This window comes from Dromaius novaehollandiae, chromosome Z (assembly GCF_036370855.1).
Source record: "Dromaius novaehollandiae isolate bDroNov1 chromosome Z, bDroNov1.hap1, whole genome shotgun sequence".
NCBI lineage: Eukaryota > Metazoa > Chordata > Aves > Casuariiformes > Dromaiidae > Dromaius > Dromaius novaehollandiae.
This window is the reverse complement of record NC_088132.1, coordinates 22,654,537-22,681,987: the sequence shown is the minus strand read 5'-3', so window position 1 is coordinate 22,681,987 and position 27,451 is coordinate 22,654,537. Positions and strand designations below refer to the sequence as shown.

The 27,451-nt window shown below is 43.4% G+C and overlaps 1 protein-coding gene across 1 annotated transcript; it reads left to right on the top strand.

Moving 5' to 3' along the window:
• Window positions 1–4,268: 4,268 nt before the first annotated feature.
• SAXO1 (stabilizer of axonemal microtubules 1) lies at window positions 4,269–17,326 on the top strand. The gene is made up of 4 exons (XM_026097865.2): window positions 4,269–4,279; window positions 6,588–6,758; window positions 9,486–9,688; window positions 16,172–17,326. The coding sequence occupies exons 1-4, from the start codon at window positions 4,269–4,271 to the stop codon at window positions 17,122–17,124; spliced, it is 1,338 nt and encodes a 445-aa protein (XP_025953650.2). The 3' UTR covers window positions 17,125–17,326.
• The last annotated feature ends 10,125 nt before the right edge of the window (window positions 17,327–27,451 follow it).

Below are 27,451 nucleotides of genomic sequence, written 5' to 3'. Positions count from 1 at the left end.
GAGACTGTGGTAAATGCTGGGAATTAAATTCAGATATCCTGAATTCCAGTCCCATGCCATGGCTCCAGATCATTCTACTTGACTTAAACAGGTATTTAATGTGAGCTGATATATTTTGTACATGTTTCACCACAGCTTCTTAGTAACTAAAGAAGAGCTTCATAATTTTGTGAGGATGTGTGTAGATGAATATAAGTCCCTCGAAGGTGGGGGAGCTGCAGTTTCTTTTACCAGCTGAAATTGTGGTTTATAGTTCTTGAAGGGTTCAAAAACTTACTCTTGTGTTATTACCAAAGATGCTTTGTGCAATCCAGACACAACGTACTAAAACTAAAGGGACTGGAATCAGTGTTATTAGCTCATAAAGGGGAGTATCTGCCATTCTTACCTTTATTCCCACATTTGAAGTGCCCTGTGCAAACTGTGGCAAGAAATGCTTTTTTTAGCCTGTATCTGCATGTGTTTCAGCTGGTGCCAGGTGGTGACGGAGGGCTGGGGTAACGCTGCTCCGTTGTACATTGGGAGTTGGAGCTGCCCGTGCTAAGAAAGCTTCTTGTGCGATACCGTGCGCGACCGAAGGCCCTTTGCGAGGTGGGAATGAGCGCTGGGGTGAAGGTCCTTGCCTTGTGAGCGGGGCGCGAGGAAGGCGGCTTGTTGGCACTGTGGGGCAATAGGAATTGCCCTTTGAGATTTGGCCTGTGGTCTGTCCAGGCTGATACCCTCTTTGCGACATCTGCTAAAGCAGCTGCTTAAGTGCGGAACAAGCAGCTACCAGGGAAACCGAGAAACATCCTTCTGTTTGTAGTCCAGAAACGTGCGACGACCAGCAGCAACGAGTTACTCAGGCTTCTGTAGAAAGAATTTCTCTTCTCAGTTTTAAATGTTTTGCCTTCCAGGCTGATTTACTGCTGTGATAAGCTTTGGCTTTACATACCGAGGGTCTACACACACCACAATGGACATGGTTGCTAATTCACCGAAGGAAACCTGGACTGCCTACTGCCACAGGTTCACACAGTGGAAAATGCTCCTAAAGGAGGCAAAATCCCTTGCTCAGGACAGGAGGTTCTCTTAGTGGGAATTATTTGCCTTTAAAATGCTATTGTCTATGCAGGATATTATAAATCTACTGCATTTATACTGAATATGATGCAAAGAAGGCTGCAGAGAGGTGCTGTTGCTCTGTGAAGGACATGAATGAAGGAGCGAAATGTGCCCGATTTCCTGGTCAGGAATGACCAGGATAATAGGGAAAAGTTTCTGACCTTCCTGGGGCCCTGCTGTGAAGCAGGGTTGAGGGGCTTGCGTTGCTGAGACCTCAGCCTTATTTCCTGGTTTTCTTGTGTTGTGTGTCTTTTTCTCCAGGTTTGAATGTTCTTCAGCATTACATGTGCACGGACTTCACCAGGCGCATCTGCCATTTCATTAGGATAAAAAGGCAGCTTGGTTTATGGGTTTTTTTGTCTCTTCCTTTTTTGAACTATTTTCAATGGTAAGATTATTTTTTTTTCCTATGACAAACCTTGGCTGTTGAGTTTGAGGTCTTTCTGTAGGGATAAGGTTAGTGATCTGTATTTTCTTAAAAAAAAACAGGGTACAGTTTGACAAATACAGTAACAAAACAACAGCAACTCTGAGGTAATCCCTCACCATTTGTTCAGTGATGTTAACTGTTTAACTCTGACATTAACATGCAGAATTGCTACAGTCAGATAACAGTGGCTTCAGTACCTAGAAATCATGTAATTGTTTTATAAATACTTATTGAGCCAGAAGGAATAGTAAAGTGAAGCAAGCCTTGGGATGTAGCGTTGTTCCATTCGCTGTTGAGAATCTTGCTCTGTGATTTACATTAGTCTCCAGTAAAAACATTTTCAAGAAATATTTCTCTGCATTCAGAAGACAAGCTTTTATTATATCATATGTAGCTGGTGAATCATCACTGATGATTATTTTCTCCTGCTTATAGTCTGTGGTACTACAGAAGTAGTGTTACTGTTGACATCTGTGGACATATATCATAATTTAGTGCAAAATAATATAAGACAAAGCAATCAGATTTACTTCTCTACCCTGCCATAAAAGATTTATTTTGGGGAAAGTGCTTTCTTCAAGAACTAACTCTGAAACATCTCATTCTGATTTTGGTTTTGTGCTCTGAAATGCAGTAGAAAATGTACACTTGCCTAGCCAAGAGGAAGCAGAAGCATGCACATGAAGAGGGCATGGATAGCTGAGGTGCGACACCACTTGTATTGCCAGGTCGTGTGGCCCCTACTGAAGGCTTAGCTTTGTCCCGGCACCCTGAACTTGGCAGCCTGAGGCCATAGCATATCCATAGCATGTGCAGGACCGTGAAGCAGTGTAGCTGTTCTTACCACCTAGTCAGAGCTCACTTTATCATTAAAGGCTAATGTAAGGCCTCATGGACACACTCTGAAGCCAAGCTTAAGAGGAGCTTACCCTGTCATAGGGCTCAAGAGAGCAGGGGGAGGAAAGTGCACTTAATGACTGAGTGAAGTCAGCAGGTTTGAAGGTAAAAGAACAGGCAGATCATTTTCGCTTGGAGGATGAGGAAGGGATTTCCAGGAATGCTGTAAGACCACAAATATGACCAGAAAGTGTCTCTGCAGCCTGTGCTTGGAAGGCTTTTGTCTCCTCTCCAGAAAACCCATTCCAGCAAGGTCTCATGGGCCAACAAGAGCAATTAGGTTCACCTTTTCTTCATTTTCCTGGTTGTGTCTCCTCAAGATATATGAAGGCTGGAATCTTGCATGATTCCTAAGAAACTGGGGCACCCAACAGTACTCTGCCCCAACGGCCTTAGACTGTCTTTTGAGATGTTCATTCTGAATCCTGTTCTTTAAGCGTTGTAACTGACAGGGATGGTGTGCCTTACTCCATAGTCCAAATCCCAAAATTCTCTAAGGCAAAAATGAGTCTGCTTGGACTCAAAGCAGTCCTCCTGATTTATGATTTCACAGAAGGATTTATAATCAGAGTGATAAAATGGCCTGTCAAAAAAATGCTGAATTTTACTTGAGCATTTTGGGCTTTTCCTCCACTCTTGTGCTAGTTTGGAAAATAATCCAGTAGAAGTACATGTAATCTTGAACATAGATCAGTGGCTCTCTGTATAAATCTAGGTAATCAGACATCTACTGATAGCCCAACCTTTGATTTAATAGTGACTTCATTAAGTACAGAAGCCCTTTCAACTGAGTAATTCAATTTGGACTCAATAAAACACTGGAAAACATATGGCCTGTAGGGAATAATCTTACTTTGGCATGAATGATGTATGAAGCATAAAAACAGAGGCCTCTTCTCTCTGTAATTCCTGTAGACCAGATCCTGAAGTCCTGAATCAGCAGACTTCACATTGATTTCAGCAGGTTTGAATTAGACCAGAAAGTGATACAGAGTGTTATATTTCTGGGCAGAAATCTGAAGGTGGGATCCAAAGCCTGTCTTTGACCAAATGAGGCCAGAATGTGGAAAAGTACATGCTGAGGTCAGCAGGAGGGGGTCATCAACAGTAGGTGAATCTGTGGTAGCATTTTAGTTCCAGCCAGGTGGGCACTTCTGAGATAAATCTGTTTGCCCTCACTGTCCTCATGCTGGTGTACATTGTGGAGAGGTCTTGCAGCACCCAGGCTGATTGTTTTCAGAAGCAAAGACGGGCTCAGACTCCTCTGACAGAGGACCAGACTAGAGCTGGTCTAAAGTAAACCCACACTGAAATGTGCCTACTGTGGTTGTTGGACCCTTAGCACTGTTTTTGCTCCTATTAGGCTGCTTTAACTGCTAATGTATAAATAACCAAATTTTTTTTTGCCATCCTTTGCTTGAAGACACAACTAAGTCACTGAACTCATTAAAAGAAAAAAAATCTACTCTCAGTTAACCACTTACGGTGTTTGGAGAAATACTATTGAATTCACCAGTGATGTTTCTCAGAACAGTTATTTTGAATCTGTGTGGCAATCTATCTCATTTATTTGCATTAATACGGTTTCTGTTTGTTGGGTCACTATTGCCTAGACTGCCAGGGCTTGACTCCGTTGTCCATCTGGAGGAGTCTGGTACCATTTGAGGCACTCCAGGGTATCTGAGACATCTGCATACAATAGTCAGACATGACACCCAATTTAATCATACCTAATACATTTTCTTCGTGAGTATGGGATTCAGTTGTCTCACTGTAGGCATCTAGGGCCTTCAGATTTTTCCAGGATCTCCTGACTTCGGTGATTCCTTTGCAGGACATGGATCTGCTGTAAGTCCTGTCATTTCTGTCAGCCAGCTGTGGATGCCTCACACAACCTAGGACAACCTCAATGGTGCTGGGCAGCTCTGCTTAGGGGAATGGATTGAGCCCTGGTCTTTCTGTGGCCAGACTGGATTTTCTGGGTGTTGGAAAAGTGTCCAGCACTGAGGGACCTTGATGACGACTTATTTTTGCTCTTACGACAGCATCCATAATTGATAATAGTGATCAGAATTGAATAATGAGATCATCTCTGCTTCAACAACAAAGGATAATTCCATCCTTCAGCCCTACAAAGTCTCTGAAAGGTGTTTCAGGTTTTACATACAGGGCAACATCATGTCTGGGCTAAAAATGCTAACAGCAGCCCAGCTATCATATTAGAGAGTTCTGCACAGCCTAAAGGATTTGCTGTGTGAGAACCTACTACAGGAAGTGGTGGAGACAATAAACAGGGATTGTATAATGAAAAAAGGTTTTATGTACAGCCCTCTTACATTTATTAAGAAAACCAAAAACCTCTATTTTGTCCTGTTTCTTTTGGATAATACCAGAAATCTTGTAGGTAATATGTTGTTCAGATGGAGAAGAAATTTTTGAATAGCTAACAATCCTTTGGATTTACAGACAGTATTAATTAAGAAGTTTGCCAAGCCCCCCTGAAGTGAATACATTTTTTGATAATGTCCCTGTCATCTATGACTTATTATGATCAAAAAATGGAGGATGTGATTTTCATTTTGTTTTATTTAACTTCAAAGAGGAAGCTTATACAAATCAAGACTAAGTTTAAGAATTTTTAACTTCAAATATCACCTCAGGCTCCATACTGAGAGGTTTATTGTTTACAGTGTCAGCTGATCACAGCCTTTTTATGACCTATATCTACTCAAATCCACAGGTAGATAGGAGGATGACATACTTACTGTTGCTTGGAAAATGCTGCTCTAGAGCAACACAACTGATTCCTAGGAGCTATTTGATTTACATAAGCCACTGTAGGTAAGGGTAGAAATTGGTCCTCTCCTGGCAAAGCACACAGGTATGCATAACATATACAGCTCCATAGGCGAGAACACAATCGACAGCACCACAGATTTAACAGTCATCATTTGGCTCCATATCAGGCTGTCTCCAGAACCAACATCCTTATGCTGACACAGAAGTTTTAGAAACTCCAGCTGGCATAAACAACCACGCCTTGAAAGTAAGCACCAGTGACAGACAACTTATGTAGCTATTTTGGGAGGTAAAAAGCTATCTTTTCAGCATTCTCGATATCATCCTCCAGAAAATGTTCAAGGGGCCAAATGTAGGGATCCTGTCATTCCCCCTTCTTTTGGTTCACTCAGCCTCCTTTCCCGGTCCTGACATCTCAAAACGCGCTGCAGCTAGGGCTACCTCTTGCAGATGTGCCCTCTCACCGGGAGCAAAGACCTTGGCTGGTGCATATACATATTGCTCTACCGAAGACAGTGGAGCTAATTTTAAAACAAGGGTCTGGCTCACCACAGAGGTTTCTTTTTCTAAAAAGAAAAGATTATATTACATATTAAAAGAACAATAAATAGCAAACAAAAAGTCACGATATTATTGATTTAATTCTTTAAATCTTCAGAGGGGTTCTTTAGATGTTTAGAAGCCTCATCTTAAAAGGTTTTTTCTATTTATCAAGGTACAAATATCAGCACTCATCAGGCATGTTCAGCCTTTCATGGGAGATGTGACTTTGGCATTCTTCCTGTCAATCTCAAAACAAATGCTGCTGATTTTGATGGGAGCACACCTACACCATTATGGTTCATGTCTCTATTGTCCAGCACTTATATGGCCATTTAAAGTCAGAGCAGCACTGCCCAAGTATGAGCAAATAGAGACTCCCAACCTGTAACCCTTTTGCTCATTTGTCAATAACTGCTCCATATGTGGGCAATGCTGGATAATAAATTTGTGAGAACCTGAAGAAAAAGGATATAAAATAGAGTTTCCAGTCCAGCACAATACACTGTACTAAGCTACAACTTCAATCAGCTTGCTTTTTTCTTCACATGGGCAAACTTGCTTTTCCCAGGCTGTTTTGTATTGACTTCACTGGCTATCATGGCCTGCAAGCTACAGTAGTAGGCAGAAACAGCCAATTCTTTGTACAGATTGTGCTTTTGCACTTTAAATAATCAAAGGTGTAGCAGTCATTCCAATGCTCACTTATCTGCTATTTTGCAGTTGCATCCTGCAGCTGAATTGGACAATTAGGTATTTTTAATCAGTTGTCTTAAAGACCTGTAAGTCTCCAACTCCCGTGTTTTTTCCTTTGCAGATGCCACCACTGTCCACAGCTTCCCTCCAGCACCCATGAGAAGCCATGCTTTCTGTCAGAGTACATGGAGAAATACCCTCTTTATCCCAGCTGTCATCCCAGGCACTCGTTCAAGCCCAAGGAAGAATACTGGATGCCGCAGATACCCATGGAAGGCATCTCGACTGTGAAGTATGAAAAGAAGTGAAAGAGAGTGAGGACTGTGAGCTAGAAAATGTGTGTGTGAGACATGGGTGATGGAGAGGAGTAAAATCATTGTTTTCACAAGGGGAGCCTGAAGAGGCCAATCCTGGGGTTGCACAGTCACTCTTGAGGGCTCCATGAAAGGAGTGATGAAGGACAACAGAGTCTGAGGCCAGTTGTTATAGCGGAGGCAAACAGTTACTTTTCATCTGCTTCCTGGAGGTGGACACATGGGCCATGGGAGCCCATCATGATCTTGGCATTAATTTGCTTCCTGCTTTGGGCAGGCTTCTGGGAAATCAATAGATATGTTGCCTGAGAAAAGAAGGATGATATTGGAAGGGTTTTTTGTTGATGTTCTCTGTTTTGTATGGCACTGTACGGTACAGTGTGACTTGAGTGACTGGTTTCCAAGAAAGTGCGAGTATGGTGAACTGTGTTGACTGGAAAGGGAGTGTATACTTGTCCTAGTCATGACATGGAGGCACAACCACCTGCTTCCCCTCCCCATGCCTTCTTAAGAATTGTCACTCTCACTCACAAGGGTTGCCAGAATGCCTGACTTCTATTGACATTTGGGATGCCTCTGCCTATGCAGAAGATTTCAGCAGCTACTGCAAGGCCCAGGGAGCTTCAAAGAGACTTTCACAGACTTGGTTTCTACATATGTCTTCCATCTCCTACATGAGCTGAGGCAGCCACAAAGATATCTGTTTTTGTGTCTGCCTGTAACTAACTCCTGGGCTCATTTGCAAGATCTTCAGGAAAGTGAGGGTGGGCAGCAACCATGAGGGGTCCATCAAGAAGTCATTACAAATTTCCTGTTCAAACAGCAAAAATGTCCTTGCTCAGACATGGCTAATGATGCCCATAGTAACTACTACTCGTGGAGTGTAGCACAACTTCCAAAAATTAGACTGGCAGAAAAGCACAGAAACTACCTATGTTTGCTTCTTCAAAGCATATGCTCCATCTATTCCTAACATTTAATTACCCTTACGAAAGGAGGAAGTATCAGACTTGAAAAGCTAGCCAACAGATTGCAAGTCTCACTGTCCTTTTCAAGGAACTATGGTAAGAAAAAACATGCAATGTGAAAGTGCCAAGGCCCAGTGGAAAAGTGCCATCACCCACTGAAGAGAGCTAAAAGCTCTCCTGTGTAATTAAACTCTCCTCAGACCAAATGAGTTGACTGAAGGAGTAAGAAAGAATAACTGTGCTGACTGTGAGGTAAGCAAATACTGAGTGGCCACCAGTCCTCTGCAACAGCCCTCTGCAGAATGTCAGGTGTCATACTGCAGCAACAAACCTCCTTGATGAAGTCCAAGAGATAAAGGCATGACCATTTTTCATGGTGTCCTGGATGCAGGTTGCACTGATTTACCAGCAGATTGATCTATCCTCTGTCATCGCCAAAGCAAGTTCTGCTGTACTGTAATGGCCAGAGTATGTGAGGGTACTCCCACTGCAAGAAAATCCTTGGGCACACTGGTGAAGAATTGCCTGGCTGTGATCTGTTACGTGTCTCTGGCTCAACTGTTTCAGATACGAGATTGTGCAGTATACTGTCAGTCCTGGGAAAAGCCTTCTCTGCTGCTGAGCCCTCCTTGCTACTGAGGATGCTGCATGCCTGTTGTATTCCTACTTGCCTTTTCCCAGCCCCTCTTAAAAACTACACTTTGTTGTTAGGCAAAGCTGTGCTTTGCTGACAAAAGAGTGCCAAGTGGCTAAGACCTGTGAGACCTACATAAGCACTTCTTGATGCTCCTATTTTTTTTTCTACTTCTGCATTTCTGATTTTGCCCCTCTACCCAATACTTTACAATGTTAATGTTCCTCCCTTCTGCTCCATACACAGGAGTTTGAGAACCTTGTTTATTTTCTAAAACAAACATGTAATATACTAAAGTGTATCACAAAGGCTTGAGTCTTTTGTCCACCCAGCATCACTCCAGGTGCAAGGTGTCATGTTAATACTGGAAGAGCTGATGGTTTCTCCTGGCCAGCTGCCAATGCTGCAAATAGATCAGCATGCCGGAGGAAAGCACTCTGATATTAGAGACTGAACCTGCTGGTGCCAGGCAGCAGACTCTCTGCCCTGTGCCAAGGGATCTGGGAAGCAAAATAGGTTCAAGTTAATGAATGTTGCATGGTGATACTATTTTCATCTCCGTCTTATTTTGGTAATGTTTTGTTGGTGTTGAGTAACACTACTTAACTGTTTTACTATCTTAAAATAGCTCTTTTACAGTGCTATATGAGAAGTTGACTTTCTGGCTGCATTCATGTTTCTCATGTAGTGGTGCTGTAAAACTGTTTTGTTGGTATCTCCCCATCCGTGGCTGAGTTGTTCTACACTGCCTTGTCTAGGCAGTCTATTGTTCCTTCTCTCATATGTTTTCCATACATTATAAAAAGCCTGCTACAATTATTGGGCTTTTGAAAGGAGTTATGTGCCCTGGTGTAACTTCACTGTAGACCAGAGATAGCTTCGTGTGGAGACAAGGGGGAACCTGGCCTGCCTGAAGTTGTCCAGAGCTGTGTAAGCCCCTTTTTCAAAAGCGAAGGACTTGTGTGTTTCAATAACCATTTGTATCCTATCCAAACTTTCCTAGGCTGTGGAGGTAAGGGAGAGTGTTTTTTCTTTGTGTGTTCAGGAAAAGGAACATAATTTTGTCTTTAAGATAAAAGACATATTGACATTATTGTTTGCAGGAGAGATTACGTAGCTCATGAAGTGTTCCCACCGAAATTCAAACCACCTGAAAAGATTGCCAAGAGTGATGAGAGCATGGATTTGACCTCCACATATAGACAAGATTATAACCCCTACCCCATCTGTCAAGTACCTCCATGTCTTCCCCGTGAGAACAAACACACCTACAATGACAAAATGGACACATGGACCACTTACAAAGGTATGTGCCCTTGCAGCTTTTTTTAGGATTCACTGGTAGTATCGCTTTCAAAGAACACAGTTTGAAAAAGTGTGCAGTTATTATGCCTTCTGTGTATGTACACCAGATCATGAAGCATGGGACCAGTTTTGTCCATGCTGCAGAATTAATCTGTGGGTGTTCAAGAGACATACCTGGGAATTATGGACATCCAGAAGTACCAGGCTCTACTCCTGGAAAAAACAGATGAGCTGCGGACCTAATTGTGCCCCTATTTCTCAGTAGCAGTAGTTTGTTGCAGGTGATTTGGCTTTGCAGGGACTATGTTCCTTCATCTTCAACCTTCACTTCTTTGCATGCACTGGGACAAACCTTGCAGTCATACAGCCACAGTAACAGTACTAGTTTTGGTAGTCATAAGTAGAAAATCAGAGGATTTTGCCTTCCTTTTTTACATTGCTTCTAGCTAGGTAATGTTAAGCAGATAGCTAGCATTTGTGTATTATTTGAAATCATTTTTACTCCTTTATTTATATTATGCTGTGCAAGTATAAAAGCTTATGATTAGCACTGAGATTTGTCCCAGTGTACAGAAACAATTTCTTCTTTAAACTCAGAATAATAAAGGCAGGAAGGAAACAAAAGCTATCTGAATGCAGTGTTAAGATTACCCAGCTGAAATGACTGAAGGTCAGACTTCTAGTAGAGCTGCATATTTGCAATGGCATAAACTGGAATTTTTGCATTAAGATTACAGGAAATACTGTCCATTTAGAATGATCTGAGTTGTGAAGACTGTGACCCTCAGGTGCAAACTACCCATGTTTAGGCAAATTTGAACACTTTGTTTTGCATAGGCTATGTCAACAGATGGTGTTCATTGGAATAGCTTCACTGAAGCCAAGAAGGAAAAACTGCTTTGCACAAAAAGAGGATCTTTCCTTCTACATTTAGATATGCTTAAGTCCTCTCTATCTGAACCAGATGTACATCTTGTCTTTTATCAGTGTTTAGGTCAGCATCTTAACTGTTACTTAAGAGTTCTAATAAAAACGTATCACAACCACATTTGGTTATAATTTGCAATATTTTTCAAAATGCTGCAAATGGAAATCTCCATACAAAACCCCTCAGAGATCAAGTTCCATATTGAGTTAATTTGTCTTTAAAGGCCAAGGTTCATAAGAGTGTAAGTTTTCAAGGTACTCTTCTCTAGACATTGCTAGGTTTTACTGATCATCATTCAAAGTGTGCAATTTTGTAACACACTATTCAATTAATTAAGCGTAATTCAAATACTTAAGCAGCATACAAAAGAGTGCTGCTTTGGCATTAAATTACCTCTCCTACTGTATGGTTAGACTCCTCCCTACTACACATGCCATGTCCCAAACTATATTGTAGGTTTAAGATGATGCTATTGCATACCACCATTATTATCAGAAGACCTGGCAACCTGATTTTGTTTTAACCAAAATAATTGACATTTCAAAATCCTAATTTCCCAACTACACTTAGCTGCTTCTACGCATCTGCAGGTATGTAATCTAATTTTAGTGTTGTCTTGCTTGGTTTTAGTGAAATATGCCTAATCCTCCAATAACATATGTTTCATATCCTCTGTTCCCTCCTGTGCCCCCTAATGTTTCCAAGATTGTGCTACATGGGAAACTATTAATATCTACGGGAGAAGAATTAGAGTTACAATAAAATTGTAATGTATTTTGAAGGAATAGAAGCACTGCTGGCTTACACGAAGTAAAATAAATTCCTAATACCTATGAGGTCTCCAAATCTGTGGAGCTGGTAAATTTTTAAAATTGAAGACAGATGGACTTTCTTGTCATATTTTGAATATTTTGCAAAAGCTTTGGTTATGTCCAAAATGTACAGAGTAGTTTACCAACAAGGACAGCGGGAAACCTAACATGTTTTTGATAATTCCTGATTGGCCTCTGAAATGTCAGATCTCTGAACCAGTCCTTGCTGGGAGATGGACTGAGTCTTATTAGTTTCTTTTTAACATGCCTTATTAATAGATCCCCTGTAATGGCACATCTCCATGCATGCTCCTAGATCACCTTGCTGGACCATCTCTTCAGGAAAATGATGTGCTCTATTGAAAAATTTGTCCAGGGCCGAGGCATGAGGTCAGGATTTCACCAGCTCAGCAGTGCCTGTGCAGCTCCTGCTCCCCATAGCAGAAATGTGTGCACCTAGGGGAGACCCCTGCGACTAGCACAGCATATGGCCTGAGGGTTTCAGTGGCAAGAACAGCAACAAGTGAATATCTGCACAAGTGTATGAATATCTACACAAGGGTACGATGAGCCAGCTGAGAGCTCAATGAGTCAACTAAGCTTATGGGTAAGGATCAAGGGGTAGAGCAATACGGGTGACATTGTTGGGGGTATTTGCTACAGGTCACATAGTCAGGAACAAGAAGCAGATGAGGCCTTCTACAGACAGGCAGGAGTGGCCTCATGTTTGCAGGCTCTGGTCCTCATGGGGGACTTTAACCACCCCAATATCTTCTGGAGGGACAACACAGCAAGGCACAAGTAACCCACGAGGTTCCTGGAGAGCATCATTGACAACTTTCTCATACAAGAGATAGAGGAGCCATCGAGGAAAGGACCGCATGCTTACAAACAAGAAAGAACTGGTTGAGGGTGTGAAGGTCAGGGGAAGCGCTGGCTTCTGAGACAATGAGATGGTGGAGCTCAGGCTCCTGAGAGGAGGGAGCAGGACAGAAGTTAGGATCACAACACTGGTCTTCAGGAGAGCAGACTTTGGCCTGCTCAGGCTTAAAAGAGTCCCATGGGATACAGCCATGGAAAAAAGATGGACATAGGAAAGCTGGTTAATGTTCAAAGATTACCTCCTCCAAAGTTAAGAACGGTCCATCCCAAAGAGCCCGAGACCTCCATGGATAAACAAGGAGCTCTGGGCATAACTCAAAAAAGGAAGTACACAGAAGGTGGAAGCAGGAATAGGTAACCTGAGAGGAATATAGGGACACTGTCTGAGCATGCAAGGGTGGATCCAGAAAAACAAAAAAACCATCTGGAGTTTAATCTGCCAAGGGATGTCAAGGGCGACAAGCAGGGCTTCTGCAGGTACATCAGTAGCAAAGAAAGACTAGGGGAAATGTGGGCCTGCTACTGAATGGAGCAGGGTCCGTGGTGACAAAGGACATAAAAAAGGCTGAGGTACTGAATGCTTTCTTTGTTTCAGTCTTTACTGGCAAGACTGGCCTTCAGAAATCCCAGGCTATGGAGACCAGGGAGAAAGTCTGGTTAAAGGAACATTTTCCCTTGGTCATGGAGGATCAGGTTAGGGATCACTGAAGCAAACTGGACATCCACAAAGCCATGGGCCCTGATGGGATGAACTCACAAGTGCTGCGGGAGCTGACCAACGTCGTTGTAAGGCCGCTCTCAATCATCTTTGAAAGGTCATAGAATTCAGGAGAGGTGTCTGAGGCCTGGAGGAAAGCAAAGGTCCCTGCATCCTTCAAAGAGGACAAGAAGGAGCACCCAGGGAACTCCAGGCCACTCGGTTTCCCTGATCACCTTGATCCCTGGAAGGGGGGTGGAGCAGCTCATCCTGGATGGCATCTGCAAGCACCTCAGGATAACAGGGTGGTGAGGAGTGGTCAGTGTGGATTCAGAGAGGGGAAATCATGCCTCACCAACCCGATAGCCTTCTACAAGGAGATGACTGGCCGGGCAGAAGAGGGGAGAGCAGTGGATGTTGTTGAATGTCAACTCTAGCAAGGCTTTTGACACCGTCTCCCACAATATCCTCACAGGCAAGCTGATGAAGCGCAGGCTAGATGAGCAGACAGCGAGGTGGATTGAAAGCTGGCTATACTGTCAGATTCGGAGGGTTGTGCTCAGTGGTGCGCAGTCTAGTTGGAGGCCTAGTGCTGTTCCCCAGGCATCAGTACTGGGTCCAATCTTTTTCGGCTTATTCATCAGGGACCTGGATGAAGGGACAGAGTGCACCCTCAGCAAGCTGGCTGATGACACAAAACTGGGAGGAGTGGCTGCTACAGCAGAAGGCTGTGCTGCCATTGAGAGGAACCTTGACAGGCTGGAGAGATGGGCAGAGAGAAACCTCGTGAAGGTCAGCAAAGGGAAGTGCAGAGTCCTGTCCCTGGGGAGGACTAATGCCATGCACCAGTACAGGTTGGGGGTTGACCTGCTGGAAAGCAGCTCTGTGGAGGAGGGCCTGGGAGTCCTGGTGGGCACCAAGCTGATCATGAGCCATCAATGTGCCCTTGTGGCCAAGAATGCCATTGGTATCGTGGGTTGCATTAGGCAGAGCATTGCCAGCAGGTCACAGGACATGATCCTTTTCTGCTCAGCCCTGGTGAGGCCTCATCTGGAGTCCTGTGTCCAATTCTGGGCTCCCCAGTACAAGAGAAAGATGGAGCTACTGGAGTGAGCCTAAGGAAGGGCCACAAAGATAATGAAGAGACTGGAGCATCTCTCATAGCAGGAGAGGCTGAGAGAGCTGGGACTGTTCAGCCTGGAGAAGAGAAGACTGAGGGGCAATCTTATCAATGTGTATAAGTACCTGAAGTGAGGGTGTCAAGAGGATGAGGTTGGACTTTTTTCTGTGGTGCCCAGTGAAACGATGAGAGGCAACGGGCACAAACTGAAATACAGGCAGTTTTGGCTGAATCTAAGACAAAACTTTTTTACTATGAGGGTGAATGTGCATTGGAATAGGTTATCCAGAAAGGTTGTGGAGTCTTCATCCTTGGAGATGTTCAGAAGCTGCCTGAACACGATCCTGGGCAGTGTGCTCTAGGTGACCCTGTTTGAGCAAGTGGGCTTGGACTGGATGATCTCCAGAGGGCCCTTCCATCCCAGATATTCTGTGGTTCTGTACACAGGCATGCCCATGATCTTGGCTAGCTAAACTAATCATCTGCATGGAGGATGCACTCTGTCCAAGTGCACATATCCACAAGAAGCAGTCCTTCTGCCTGTGCAGCATCAAAGTCTTGGCCCCAACAGACTTGGGAGATTTTCCATTGGCTTCAGTGGGGTAAGGATTTTACACATAGCATGCAAAATGGACCTCCAGGCTTATGGGCCTCTTCTTCCTTATTGCCACCTTGCGAAGGAGTCCTTGGCTGTGTGGGCTTAGATTGGCTGCTACTTTGTGCCAAGGCAAAGGGACTTGATTTAAAACAGAAGGATTTTAAATGGACACCTAATTGGAGTAAAAAAAATGACATTTTTATTTGTCAGCTTCACATCGTAGTGGACACATCCTATGTATAATTGTGTTTGTGCAGCACTATAGCCACAGCCATTCAACAGGAATAACACTGTTTGGATTGGAGAGTTCAAATATCCTGATACCTAACTGCATCATTTACTCTCTAGTACTTTGAAATCTAGACTTCCTTCCTGTTCAGAGTCAGCTGGAAGCTTATTTGCCGCATGATTCTCAATGTGGTTTGAAAGGAGGGAAAAGGAAAAAAAAAAGACTTGGGTTAGCTGCAAGACTATTTCATTTCAACTTCCTACCAGTAACCATAATGGTCTCTAGGGGAAGTTGCACAAGATTACTAGGAAGTAAAAAAAAGTTGGGCTTGTGGCTGCAGCACTGGTCTGAGGGTGAGGCAGCTTTGCCATAGACTTCTACTGTGACTGAGTGCAAATCTTTTAACTCTCATTGCCTCCTTTCCTGTGCTAATGTACAGAGAAAGGAGGATGTGAATGTTTTGAAAATGCTTCTCAGAGTTTTCTTAGTTGTGAATTTAGATAGTAGGATTTCTGGAGTAGGAACTATCTCTGCGAAGTGAATGGTGCCTGGTCAGCAGGCTCTGTCATATTGTTATTAATAATGAAAAATTGCATGCAGAGTTAAAAGCTTTCTCTGGGTTCCTGCTTGTGCTGATAGCAGGGGTATGGCAGAGAGCAAAGCCGAGAGCAGAGGAAATGTCACACAGCACAGCTTGCTGTCACCAAGATGAACCGCAAAACACTGAAGTCAGCCAATGGCAGGCAGCAACCCATCTTTGCAGCCAAGAAAGCAGGTCATCATCATACGAGAAGGAACAAAGAACAAGGGCAATCCTGCAGCTCTGTCTTTAGGGGTGTAATGGCAGACAGATAATTTTACTCAGTCATAGCTACCTACAAATATCTTCTCTGCCACTCTGCCAGATGTCAAACATGTAACTGATCTCCCCACATTGCATTTCACAGTCTCTGTAGGTAGGGGGTGAGTGCAGAACTTTTTTGATGTCTTTTTGCTATAGATGCTAAGCTTTCCTGGGGTTAGCAATCTCTTGCAGAATGTTTTTCTCTACAGTGTGTCTTTCAATAGGATACCAACAGGATTTGGCAACCATAGCAACACCAACAAATATCTAAGGAGCAAGCGTAATAATCAAAACATAACATGGTTTATGCCTAAACTCAGTAAAGAAGCTATGCTTCAGTTGAGCTCTCAGATAGGATTCCTCTTATGTTTCAGATGACTATGTGCTATGGAATGAACCAAAGAGAGAGATGATCAGACCGGATGATACTTATCACCCTTCAGAAGAAAAGTTTGACTGCAGAACCAGTGTCCAGGATGACTATCTCTACAGGGGGCCAGTTGCCACTAAAAGCTGCAAACCTGCAAATCTGGCCCGGAAAAGCAAGGATCCCTTTGAGATCGTAACAAATTATAAAGTGGATTATGTGCTACATCCCCTGGAGAAGCCCTATGTCCATAAACATGAGAAATACAAGGCCAGTGAGGTCCCATTTGATGGCCTCACTACCCACAAAATATCTTACAAGGGGCTGGCTGGTCAGCCAGCCAGACTAGCAAAACCACACCAGGCAAAGCCTCATCATGATCTTCCATTTTCCTCTACAACAGAGTTTCAGGAAAAATACCGAACTTGGCTGCTGCCTCCATTATTCACCAAAAAACCTGCTGTATATGTTCCTCCCGTGGAGAAAATGGACCTCCACACCACTACTCAGTCACATTACACACACCCAAATGGCCAGCCAGCCAGGATGTGTCGGTCTTTGGTCCAGTTTAAAAAAAGTACTGATCCATTTACCAGCTCTTCTACAATGAAGGAAGACTATAAGCCCTGGCGGTGCAAGCGAACGAAACCTATCATTCCTGCTCCGGAGCTGACTTGCCCAGCAGAGCCAATAGACTACTCAACCACCTTTCAGACCCACTACACGCCTCATCCGCTCTCCATCACGAAGAGCTGCAAGCCTCGATGGCCAGGCCCCAGGCCTTGGACTCCGCTAGAGGTAAAAACCACTTATGCTATCAGTTACACACCAAAGGGCACTGCTAGATGCCTGGCTTCATACAAAGAGCCACCAGGTTATGTGTTTAAGGGAACTGATGACATTGGTCACAAATTCTTTCTACCCATTTTCAAGGATGAATGTTCAGCAGATGGACATTGAAGAAAACAGAGTGGAAGCAGCCTTCTTGGGAAGGGATTCAAACTGCAGCACCTCAGTGAGCTATGAATGATAGCTTAATTGTGTTTGTAATCTCCTTTAAAAATAATGATTTTTTTTTTTTTATAATTAGAAAGATCTCAAAAACCTCCACTCTAGGTGCTGCCGTCTTCTGAATCAGCTGTATAAATAAAAAGCATAATACCAAAAGAGAAGACACATTCATTGTTTGATTATCTGTATTTGTTTTTCTTTTTTCCCAGCTAACCCCTGCTCTTTAATCAAGAGAGATATCTCCTTGTGAGATACTGAGACAGAGTTCTAGTGGCATACATGATTATTAGCCATATCAGGAATTCTTCCATGAAGACAATTTTATAACAGCCTGGTTAGATGAACTGCATGCCATGAAATCACAGGTAAAAGTAACACCTGCAGAGTGAAGTCTGAGAGCTGGCCTTATTAGACCCTCCCATCAGACATGTACAAAACGTACAAATTATTGTCTAAAGACTATTCAGGATGGCAGCTTCATTAATTATGCCCCTTTGCTGCCCAGAGCTAGGATATCAGATGTGAAGCTACCACTCCAAACCTGCCATCTTGGGCTGACAACGCGCCTCACAGACAGGCTCAGTCTTTTGATGGGAAACCTCTGAGGAAAGGCTCCTCGCTGTGGGATGCAGTGAGGGTACCAGAAACGTCATGGGATTAAAGCTGTCACATGTTGCTAAAGTTCAGCCAGCAGCTGGAGTTGTATTGTCTTTTGGATAAGGTGCAATATTAAGTTCCTGACAAGAGCTGTTCATTTCTGCATCGAGGGTGCTTTTCTGCAGGCTCAGAAGTGTTACATTAGCTGTGTGGTACTTGTCAGCTTCTTAAGTGCATTCTACTTTCTTAAATCTATCTTAATCATGATGTGTCAGCAGTGGCTGTATCCTGAGTTTTTAGCTCAAGTGCTAGATAAAACTGTTGGGTTTTTGGGAAAAGGTGATGTTTCCCACCCAAAGTGTCTGCATTTAAGAACAGGTGGAATTCACTCTTCTGTATAAATGCTTCTGTATAAATTTCAGTAAATTTGAAATACTTCAAAACCCTTTGGGATGGAAGTCTTCCATAAACATTCACAAGCTAAAGCCAAACAAATTCCATCCAGAAATGTGAATGTTTAACCCTGAGGGCAGGTAACAACCGGAACAATGTCCCTAGGGACTCAGTGGTTCTGCATCACTTCAAGTCTTTAAATCAGCTCTAGAGGCCTCTTTTAAACATGTGCTCCGGTTCAACCAAAAATTATGGGCTTGCAGCAGGAACAACTGGGCAAATCTCTACATGTTATGCTACACAAAATGGCCAAACTAGATAATTACTGATGGCTCCACACAGCCTTAGAAAATCAGGAAAATAGAAAATATCTGCTCAGCTGTAGTGAGGCAATGATGTATGATATGTTCTGTATTTGTATCTTGAGTCTTTACACCTTTAACATCAAATTTGGACAAAAAAATGTATTTCATTTCACATTACTTTTCATTCAATATTTTTCCTGATTGTATTTATTAGCCTGTAATTCTGTCAGTTCTGCAGTAGAGTTCATATGCAGAAAGCCACTAGGGCTTGTGGTTAGGAAAAGGGATTATTGTTCTATGCGTGAAGGCTCCTTGAATCTTTCAACTCTCTGATGTGAGACTGGCAGTGAAAGCAGAGCTGGGAGAGTCTACGGTGTAAATCTTTATTATAGTTTTTTTTGGTTGGTGGAAATGATTCCTATCAATATGCTGTTTATAACAGTACACTATGTTAGTGATCATGAGCAATTGCTGGATTCTGAAGTTTAGTAACAGAAGTCCTGATTCTGCAAACAGGGCATCAGCTTCTGCTCAGAGCAGCATCTATCAAGTAGATGTGACTGACTTGATTTGAAGCCTTTCATGGCATGACCACATGTGTTTTCTTCTTGACTTGCACCTAAGGTCTACAGAAACTTATTGAAACCAATGTATGATAACACTAGGGAACAAAAACCTCTCTAAAATGCCTGTACACCAATGCATGCAGCATGGGGAATAAACAGGAAGAATTAGAGATCTGTGTGTGGTCACAGGGCCATGAGCTCATTGCAATTACAATACAGCAACATGGTGGGATAGCTCACATGACCAGAATGCTGTCACGGATGGCTATGTGCTTTTTAGAAAAGACAGGCCAGGAAGGCGAGGTGGTGGAGTTGTTCTTTATGTGAGAGAGCAACTGCAATGTATCGAGCTCTACCTAGGGATGGATAAAGAGCAAGTTGAGAGCTTATGGGTAAGGATTAAAGGTCAGGCTAACATGGGTGACACTGTTTTGAGTGTTTACTACAGGCCACATGCTCAGGAAGAGGAAGATGATGAGGCCTTCTACAGACAGCTGGAAGTAGCCTCACGATCACAGGCCCTGATTCTCATGGGGGACTTCAACCATCGTGGTATCTGCTGGAAAGACAACACAGTTAGGCACAAACAGTCCGAGAGGTTGCTGCAGAGCACTGATGGTAATTTTTTGACACAGGAGGAGCCAACAAAGAAAGGTGCACTGCTGGACTAACAAACAAAGAAGGGCTGGTTGGAGATGTGAAGATTGGGGGCAGCCTTGGCTGCAGTGACCATGAGATGGTGGAGTTCAGGATCCTGCAAGGAGGAAGCAGGGCAATAAGTAGCAAAAGGAAAACTAGGGAAAATGTTGGCCTGCTGCTGAATGGGGTGGGTGCCCTGGTGACAAAGGATGCAGAGAAGGCAGAGTTACTGAATGTCTTCTTTGCTTCAGTCCTTACTGCTAAGGCCAGCCCACAGGAATCCAGATCCTGGAGACAACAGAGAATGTCCAGAGAAAGGAAGACTTTCCCTTGGTCAAGGAGGATCAGGTTTAGAGATCATTTAGGCAAACCTGACACCCACAAATCCATGGGCCCTGATGGGATGCACCCACAAGTGCTAAGGGAGCTGATGGATGTTATTGCTAGGCCACTCTCTGTCATCTTTGAAAGGTCATGGAGAAAAGGAGAGGTGCCTGAGGACTAGAAGAAAGCCAGTGTCACTCCAATCTTCAAAAATGGCAAGAAGGAGGACCCAGGAAACTACAGGCCAGTCAGCCTCACCTCCATCCCTGGAAGGGTGATGGAACAGCTCATCCTGGATGCCATCTCTAGGCATGTGGAGGAAAAGAAGGTGATCAGGAGTAGTCACCATGGATTCACCAAGGGGAAATCATGCTTAACCAACCTGATGGCCTTCAACAACGAGAAGACTGCCTGGGTAGATGAGGGAAGAGCAGTAGATGTTGTAAACCTTGACTTCAGCAAGGTTTTTGACACTGTCTCCCATAGTATCCTCATAGGCAAGCTCAGGATATGCAGGCTAGATGAGTGGACAGTGAGGTGGATTGAGAACTGGCTGAATGGCAGAGCTCAGATGGGACAGAGTGCACCCTCAGCAAGTTGGCTGATGATACAAAACTGTATCATCTGCCATTGAGAGGGACCTTGACAGGCTGGAGAGATGGGCAGAGAGGAACCGCGTGACGGTCAAGAAAGGCAAGTGCAGGGTCCTGCACCTAGGGAGGAATAACCCCATGCACCAGTACAGGCTGGGGGCTGACCTGCTGGAGAGCAGCTCTGCAGAGAAGGATCTGGGAGTCCTGGTGGACAAGAAGTTAACCATGAGCCAGCAATGTGCCCTTGTGGCCAAGAAGGCCAATGGTATCCTGGGGTGCATTAGGAAGGGTGTTGCCAGCAGGTGGAGGGAGGTGATCCTCCCCCTCTGCTCAGCCCTGATGAGGCCTCATCTGGAGTCCAGTGTCCAGTTCTGTGCCCACCAGTACAAGAGAGACATCGAGCTACTGGAGACAGTCCAGTGTAGGGCTACAAAGATGATTAGGGGACTGGAGTATCTCTCCTATTAGGAAAGGTTTCAAGAGCTGGGCCTGTTCAACCTGGAGAAGAGAAGACTGAGAGGGGATCTTACCAATGTATACAAATATCTAAAGGGAAGGTGGCAAGAGAATGGGGCCAGACTATATTCAGTGGTGCCCAATGACAGGACAGGAGGCAATGGGCACAACCTGAAACACAGGAAGGTCCATCTGAACATGAGGAAAAACTTCTTTACTGTGAGGGCAACAGAGCACTGGAACAGGTTGCCCAGAGAGGTTGTGTAGTCTCCTTCCTTGGAGATATTCAAGAGCTCTCTGGACACAATCTTGGGCAATGTGCTTTTGGTGACCCTGCTTGAGCAGGGGGGCTTGGACTAGATAATCTCCAGAGGTCCCCTCCAACCTCAACCATTCTGTGATTCCATGAAAATCATTTCACATGAATGACTAAAGATGTAGTTCCAAAAAAATTTAAGCTGATGAAAACCTGGGCTGCTGCAGCTTCACCTTTCTTTACATCTCCACTTGCATGTTTCCCCCATTCTCGCCCTTTCTAGTGCATTAGCACTTGTCTGACTGCATGGTGGGATAGATCAGGAAGCTGATCTGGCTGAAAGAAAATTGTTTTTTTCAGTAAGGTTAAAACTCATCAACATCAGTTCCCTGAACCAGTGCACCATGCGGTTACACAAACACCAATGCTGGGGAAAAAGCAGGGCACAGACTCTGGCAGCCTAGACTTAGCCCTGAGCTGCTGTGGATCGGCATCCCCCCCGCAAACCCCTCATTTGATCTCCCCGAATGTGGCATTGCTCTGAAGCAGGGGTTCTGTGTGCCTCCTGCAGGACAGGGCTTCGCCCGGCTGTGTCCCTGTCAGCCTCCTCCTTTTCTCTGGTGTGAGGAGCTGACCGCAGTGTTAGTCTGAGCATCGTGGGAGAGGGCTGTACTGCCATCTCTGCAGTTTGATTATGATTAAAATGAGCAGTGTCTTTATAAAATCAGGATAAGAGAAAACTGTAATTTGGGGGAGATTTTAGGAGCTTAATGCAGAAAACAAAGATGGGCTGTACCATATTACACAGGATTTGATCATTGTTTTCATGCAGAGTGAGATTGTGAATGAAGATGAGCGGAAACTAGTTCTTCCTTATGACTGTGATAGTAAAATTTTAATTTTTCTTATCACAAGGAAGGAGACATAAGTTATAAGTCCTGCAAAAGAGCTTAAAAGGACACTGAACTGCATGAAGTTAGATACCGGAGGAGGAGGCAAGTGAAATTGTACCGGTGTGTATGGCAGAACCAGAAATATTGATGAACTAGCACTTGTTCAGAAACCTCTCAGGTGCTGTATACTGGAATTGCCTGCTTTGTGGGGAAATGATGAGGGGAATGAAAAAAGACTAGATCTCCTGGCACAGATGCTGGTGTTGGAAGCACCCCTGGGAAACTAGTAAGACTTGCCCTTGCGACGCAGGGATGGTATTTCTCACTCAGTGAACATAAGGGTGGGAGAGGGGAATCAGCCATGAGGAACCTCCTGTTCATTCAGCTTGTTCATCTGAAGACTGGATAAGGTGAAGAATGGATAATGTTATGAGTACCTAAAGATTGGCCTATGTATAAAAACCATTATCAAAGAGTATTTCAAAAGCCAAAATACAAGGATGACAGCAAGGGACTTATTCCTAGGCAGGGATGAGAAAGGCATGTAGGGCAGTTAGTATATTCTGTGAAGCATGAAGAAGAGAACAGAGAAGACTGTACTCAGCTATAATAGACAAAAACAGTCAGTGCCAGAGGAGGTTACTACGCTGGTGTCAGTTACTGTAGTCAGTGCCAAAAGGCATCGTCTGCGTGCAGGAGAAGTCCTCCACATGCACCTGACAGAGCTCACTCAGAGGGAGGGCTTCTCCTTCTTTTCCTGAAAACACCAAAGCAATAGGAGAACTTACTAGCCTTACTATCTCCAGGGAAAAGCAAAATCTGTTAGGCAGTTACCCATCTCAAGAACTAAAGCTGAATCAAGGAGAAAAGTCCAAACTAAATGTTAGAAGGGTACCAACTTCCAAGAAGGTCCAAAAGTCCCAAAAGTCCAGTCAGCCAGGAGGCATGAAGGCCTGGGATTTCTGCCTATAAACAGGTTAAGCAAAAATACTTCATTGCCATGTCCTCAGAGGGAACCAAAATAAAAAAGCCCTAACAGAGACTAAGTTAAGCTGGAATAAAGAGGGAGTTTATCAACTAGTTCAGTTTTGAGCTGCATGATATCAGCTGTTCAACTGCACAAGACCAGCTCAGTCTGCAGGGACTACAAGCCCAGGGCCTCACATCTCCAGGTGACAGAGTTATTCCTTCTCTAGAGGATTTAAAGCTGGCCATAGGTGAGAGGTCAAAAAATTAGTATCTTAAATATTTTTGCTCCAGAATATGGATAGACAGGAGATTTGTAAAAGATTTACCACTACAAACTCTCAAAAGAGCATAACCCAAAGAAGTAGATTGACAGAGAGAGGAGAGACTTGTCAGTACCTACAAGGATTTCAGAGCCATTAGGAAAGTGTTGAAAGATAAGTGGTACACATCAGCAAGGACTAAGGACATTTATATCTCAGACAGAAGCAATACTGATCCTGGGCAGGGCACTTTGGAGACAGCAGGTAGCTGGACTCGTAATGTACAAAAAAGCAAATGATTTCTTTATGAGACCAAAAATGATTTTCCTGTGACATGGAGAGGATCACTCTGATGTAACCAATGTCATGTCAGTTGGAAAGAGCCACCTGGGTCAGAATTATAAAGTGAGTGCATTGAGATGGGAAGCTTTCTTTACAGAATTTTCTGAGGTATTATGAGTAGAGTTTGCTTTTCACTGAACTTAGTAATGTCTTTTCTAAAACCCTCTTCCCTGCATTGTGCTAGTGTCTCTCTTTGCCCCTTTCCCACATTAGAAACCGTAATTGGTTGATTTGTGCCCCTCCTCTTGCTTTTGTTGAGAAATGCTGCTTAGGAGCAACCTGATTCTTTTCACCTCTCCATCTGGCTCTGGATCTGTCCTACAGATGTTTTAGGCTGCATTCGGCAGGGAAGGAAAAGAGTAGCTCTTAAGGTGACAACAGGGTGCTTGGCTTTACACTCTAATCGAACTCACTATCACTCTGTTTTCTGGTGAAAGAACTGCCCTGGACTTCTAATTCACAGCTGACAGAGGCATGTACTTGCAGGATCCTGCCCAGCAGCGGCAAGTGGGCTCAAAGATGCTGCTCTGTAGGCCCTGGTCTGCCTTCCCACTGCCTGTGGTATCCTCCCTGTGCACAGCTGGATTTGATTTGCTGTGATTTGTATGTAGTGGGTCAACAGTGAGATTTTCTTTTCTTTTTTGGTAATAAAATCACTAGATTGTATGCTGTTAGTTGAAAACTGACTCCATCAGTGTTTCAATAGGTGAAGTGTTTTAACAAGCATCCATCAACCTCATAGACTATTTATTTAAACCAACAATTTCTGCTTTAAAAAAGCAGTGTATTGAGAAAAGGATGGGGGGAACACTCTCTACAGCCTAAACAAACTTCTCCTCAGCATAACCATTAGGAATTTCCTTAAAGGAAAGAAACCCATCCTGGTTCCTCACTTGGACATTAAGTTGTTCACGGCTTGTCTAGCATGATCTTTCCGGTTCAGGTTTTATTTTTGTGCTTTGCCATTGGCCCTATGAGGTTTGTAAAAGAAGTAGATCCAAACCGAACATGAGATTTAGAAGCAGCAGACTGTTTTATAGTGTTAAGGAGGGTGGTAGGAGAGAGCGGTTTCCCATGCCCTTGTCATCCTAACCATGTGTGGATAAGTAAATGCTGACTATACAGTCATTCACATCCTGCCACTGCCTAAGCAAACTGTATTTATGTGTAGCCAGAATACAACCCTCCAGGGCCGCCTTTCTCTTTAGCTACATAAAGCTGCACACTTTTATTTACGTCTACATAGACTCAAAGCATTTCTTTGCAAGGGGCTTAAAGGCTTAGGGAATGCTCCTTTTTTTTTTTCCTTTCTTTTTCTCTCCCAACATGTGTGCAGTGTGTTAGCAGGAAGGATAGGCAACACAAATGAGTGGCAGGCACAGTTTGTTCATGGTTTTGGCCCTTGTTATTAGGGTGTTATAAACCTTCGACCTTGCACAGGTGGCTAATTTGCCTCCCTTCTCCTCCTTGGCTGCAGAGTGGTTGCTCTGGCTGCACAGGAAAGTCTCCAATCTTGGGCTCTCTTCAGGTGGGGCCTCAGCCTGTGTATTTCTGAATCCCGGGAGGTCTGGCCAAGCACCCAGTCTTTTGGCTGGTACGAGGAAAGAGGGATTGTGTCTGGGGAAAGTGTAGAACAACTCCGCAGGCCAAGGCTGTGGCCTCTGGTCAAGCATTTTGTGGTCCTTCGGTTGCTTTTGTCATGCAAGCTCTGTGTTCATGCAGGAGTAGCCTCACCGACATGATGTGCAGAAGAGTTTGGCCTTTAGAAATGTGGTGCTCTTGCTCATTGAAAGATGTGCCTCTTGCTGACGGAGGCACTCATTTTAGAGGAAGTGTGGAAAGACCATGATGGGACAGAGTTTCTCCTTGGAAAGAGGTTGTGGCAGTAACATTTCATCAGTACATCAGATTCTCATGAGTAACCAATTATCTGTTTTTTTTTGTGATTATATTTGGTGGTGTTGGCAGAAAATATTTCAACTTTCATGCTTTCCTTCATTAACTTATGCTGTCAGCTATGTTCCACTTCAGTGACAGGGTATAGGCTTCACCCTCAGTATCTCTAATAAAAGTGCTTAGAATTTGATTTTTTAAATTTTTCATTTCTTTTGTTTTTTTAACGGTCAAAAGCCACTTTGTGTTGTGCTAACCTTGTTTCTTCCTGCACAAAGCTCTTGTTATACAAACGTGAGATAGTATACAGAACCTGATCAGTGAGGATTTGCTATTCCAGTAAAACAGTCCAGTTTTACTGTTTCCTGAGCTACTTTGTGCTCAATTTTGTTTTGTTTTTCTATTTGGAAAAACTCTTCCAGATGGACCCTGCTGTGGTACTTTTGTAATTCAAAGGCATTTGTACTCTCAGCCTTGCTGCCTTAGACACCCAAAATGCTGTAGATGGCTCAGTATAGGCTCTTCCAGATTTCACAAAACACTGGCCAAAAAAAAAGGCTGGAGTCTGTGGTTTCATGGACTTTCTAGTCTCACTCTTCATCACTGATCCATCCTTCCATGGAAGGAAAGCTGAGGCTCAGCACCCTATTCGCTTCTCAGAATGACAGATGGAAAATAAAATGTACTGTTGTGTTGATGGCTCCATGTACAATTTTGCCCTGCAGTGTAAAATGGCAGCAGATTAATTGACTGTATCTCTCTGAAAAGGCAGCAGAGGACAAAAATAAGTATCATAATCAGGAAAGGACTTGGTGGGACTTTGCTTTTTCCATCCAAATCTGGATAAATATGTGGGTTATGTACTATTGAAATGCATTAGTGGGAATTCTATTCTGAAATTTGGGGAAAATGACTATGTACAACTCTTTTAGATTTGATTCTGATCAACTGCAAAAAGTTGGTTGGAGATAGTGAAGAGCAGTTTAGGTGAAAATGACAATAAACTAATATCATTCTAGAGTGAGAAATGTGTCAGAGCAAGAGAAAAAGCATGGCTGACTGCCTCTGCCAACCTCTTTTTTGCAAACTAAAGTATTTGACAACTTCTTTGTTTTAATTTCCACCAATAAAAGCTGCATTTGACAGTTAATAATTAACACTATTGGTAAATACACATATACTTCTAAACAAGAGGATGAAGAGAAAGATTAAATCTATGATTCCCAAGCTGTTGTCTACAGCTGAAATGCAGAGCTGTATAAAGCATTAACAATTATAAGCTACCTGTCTATACATAATGTGAGAAAATCTGACATTTGAAACTCTTTGAATGTTAAAGATTATATAAGAACCTGCTGAAATGATCTGTGGCTCACTGATAGCTATCCTTAAGAGCTTAACAGAACTTCTGTGATCGCAGAAATCTGGGAGAGTTAGCACTTGACTCACCTATTGCTACAAATAGAGGTGTCAGTCAGCCTATGCTGGTGCAGAACAAATAGATTTATTTTTGAATCAGCTTTTGGGCACCAAAGGGGTAATAAGGTGATCATTTACTTTTTTTTTTTGATAGGATAGCTTGCAAAGAAGATCAGTTGGAAGCTATAGATATATCTTTGGTAATAATATTGATATAGTGATTTATGTCCTTCTTAGAGCATATCAGGATTCACTAGATTATATTTCACTAATAATGTTAGCACACTAGAGGTCAAGAAACCTGTCCCTAAAAAGATACAGATGAGTTGCAGTGACTGTTTCAAATGGTGATGCCATAAAGGCCTGACTCT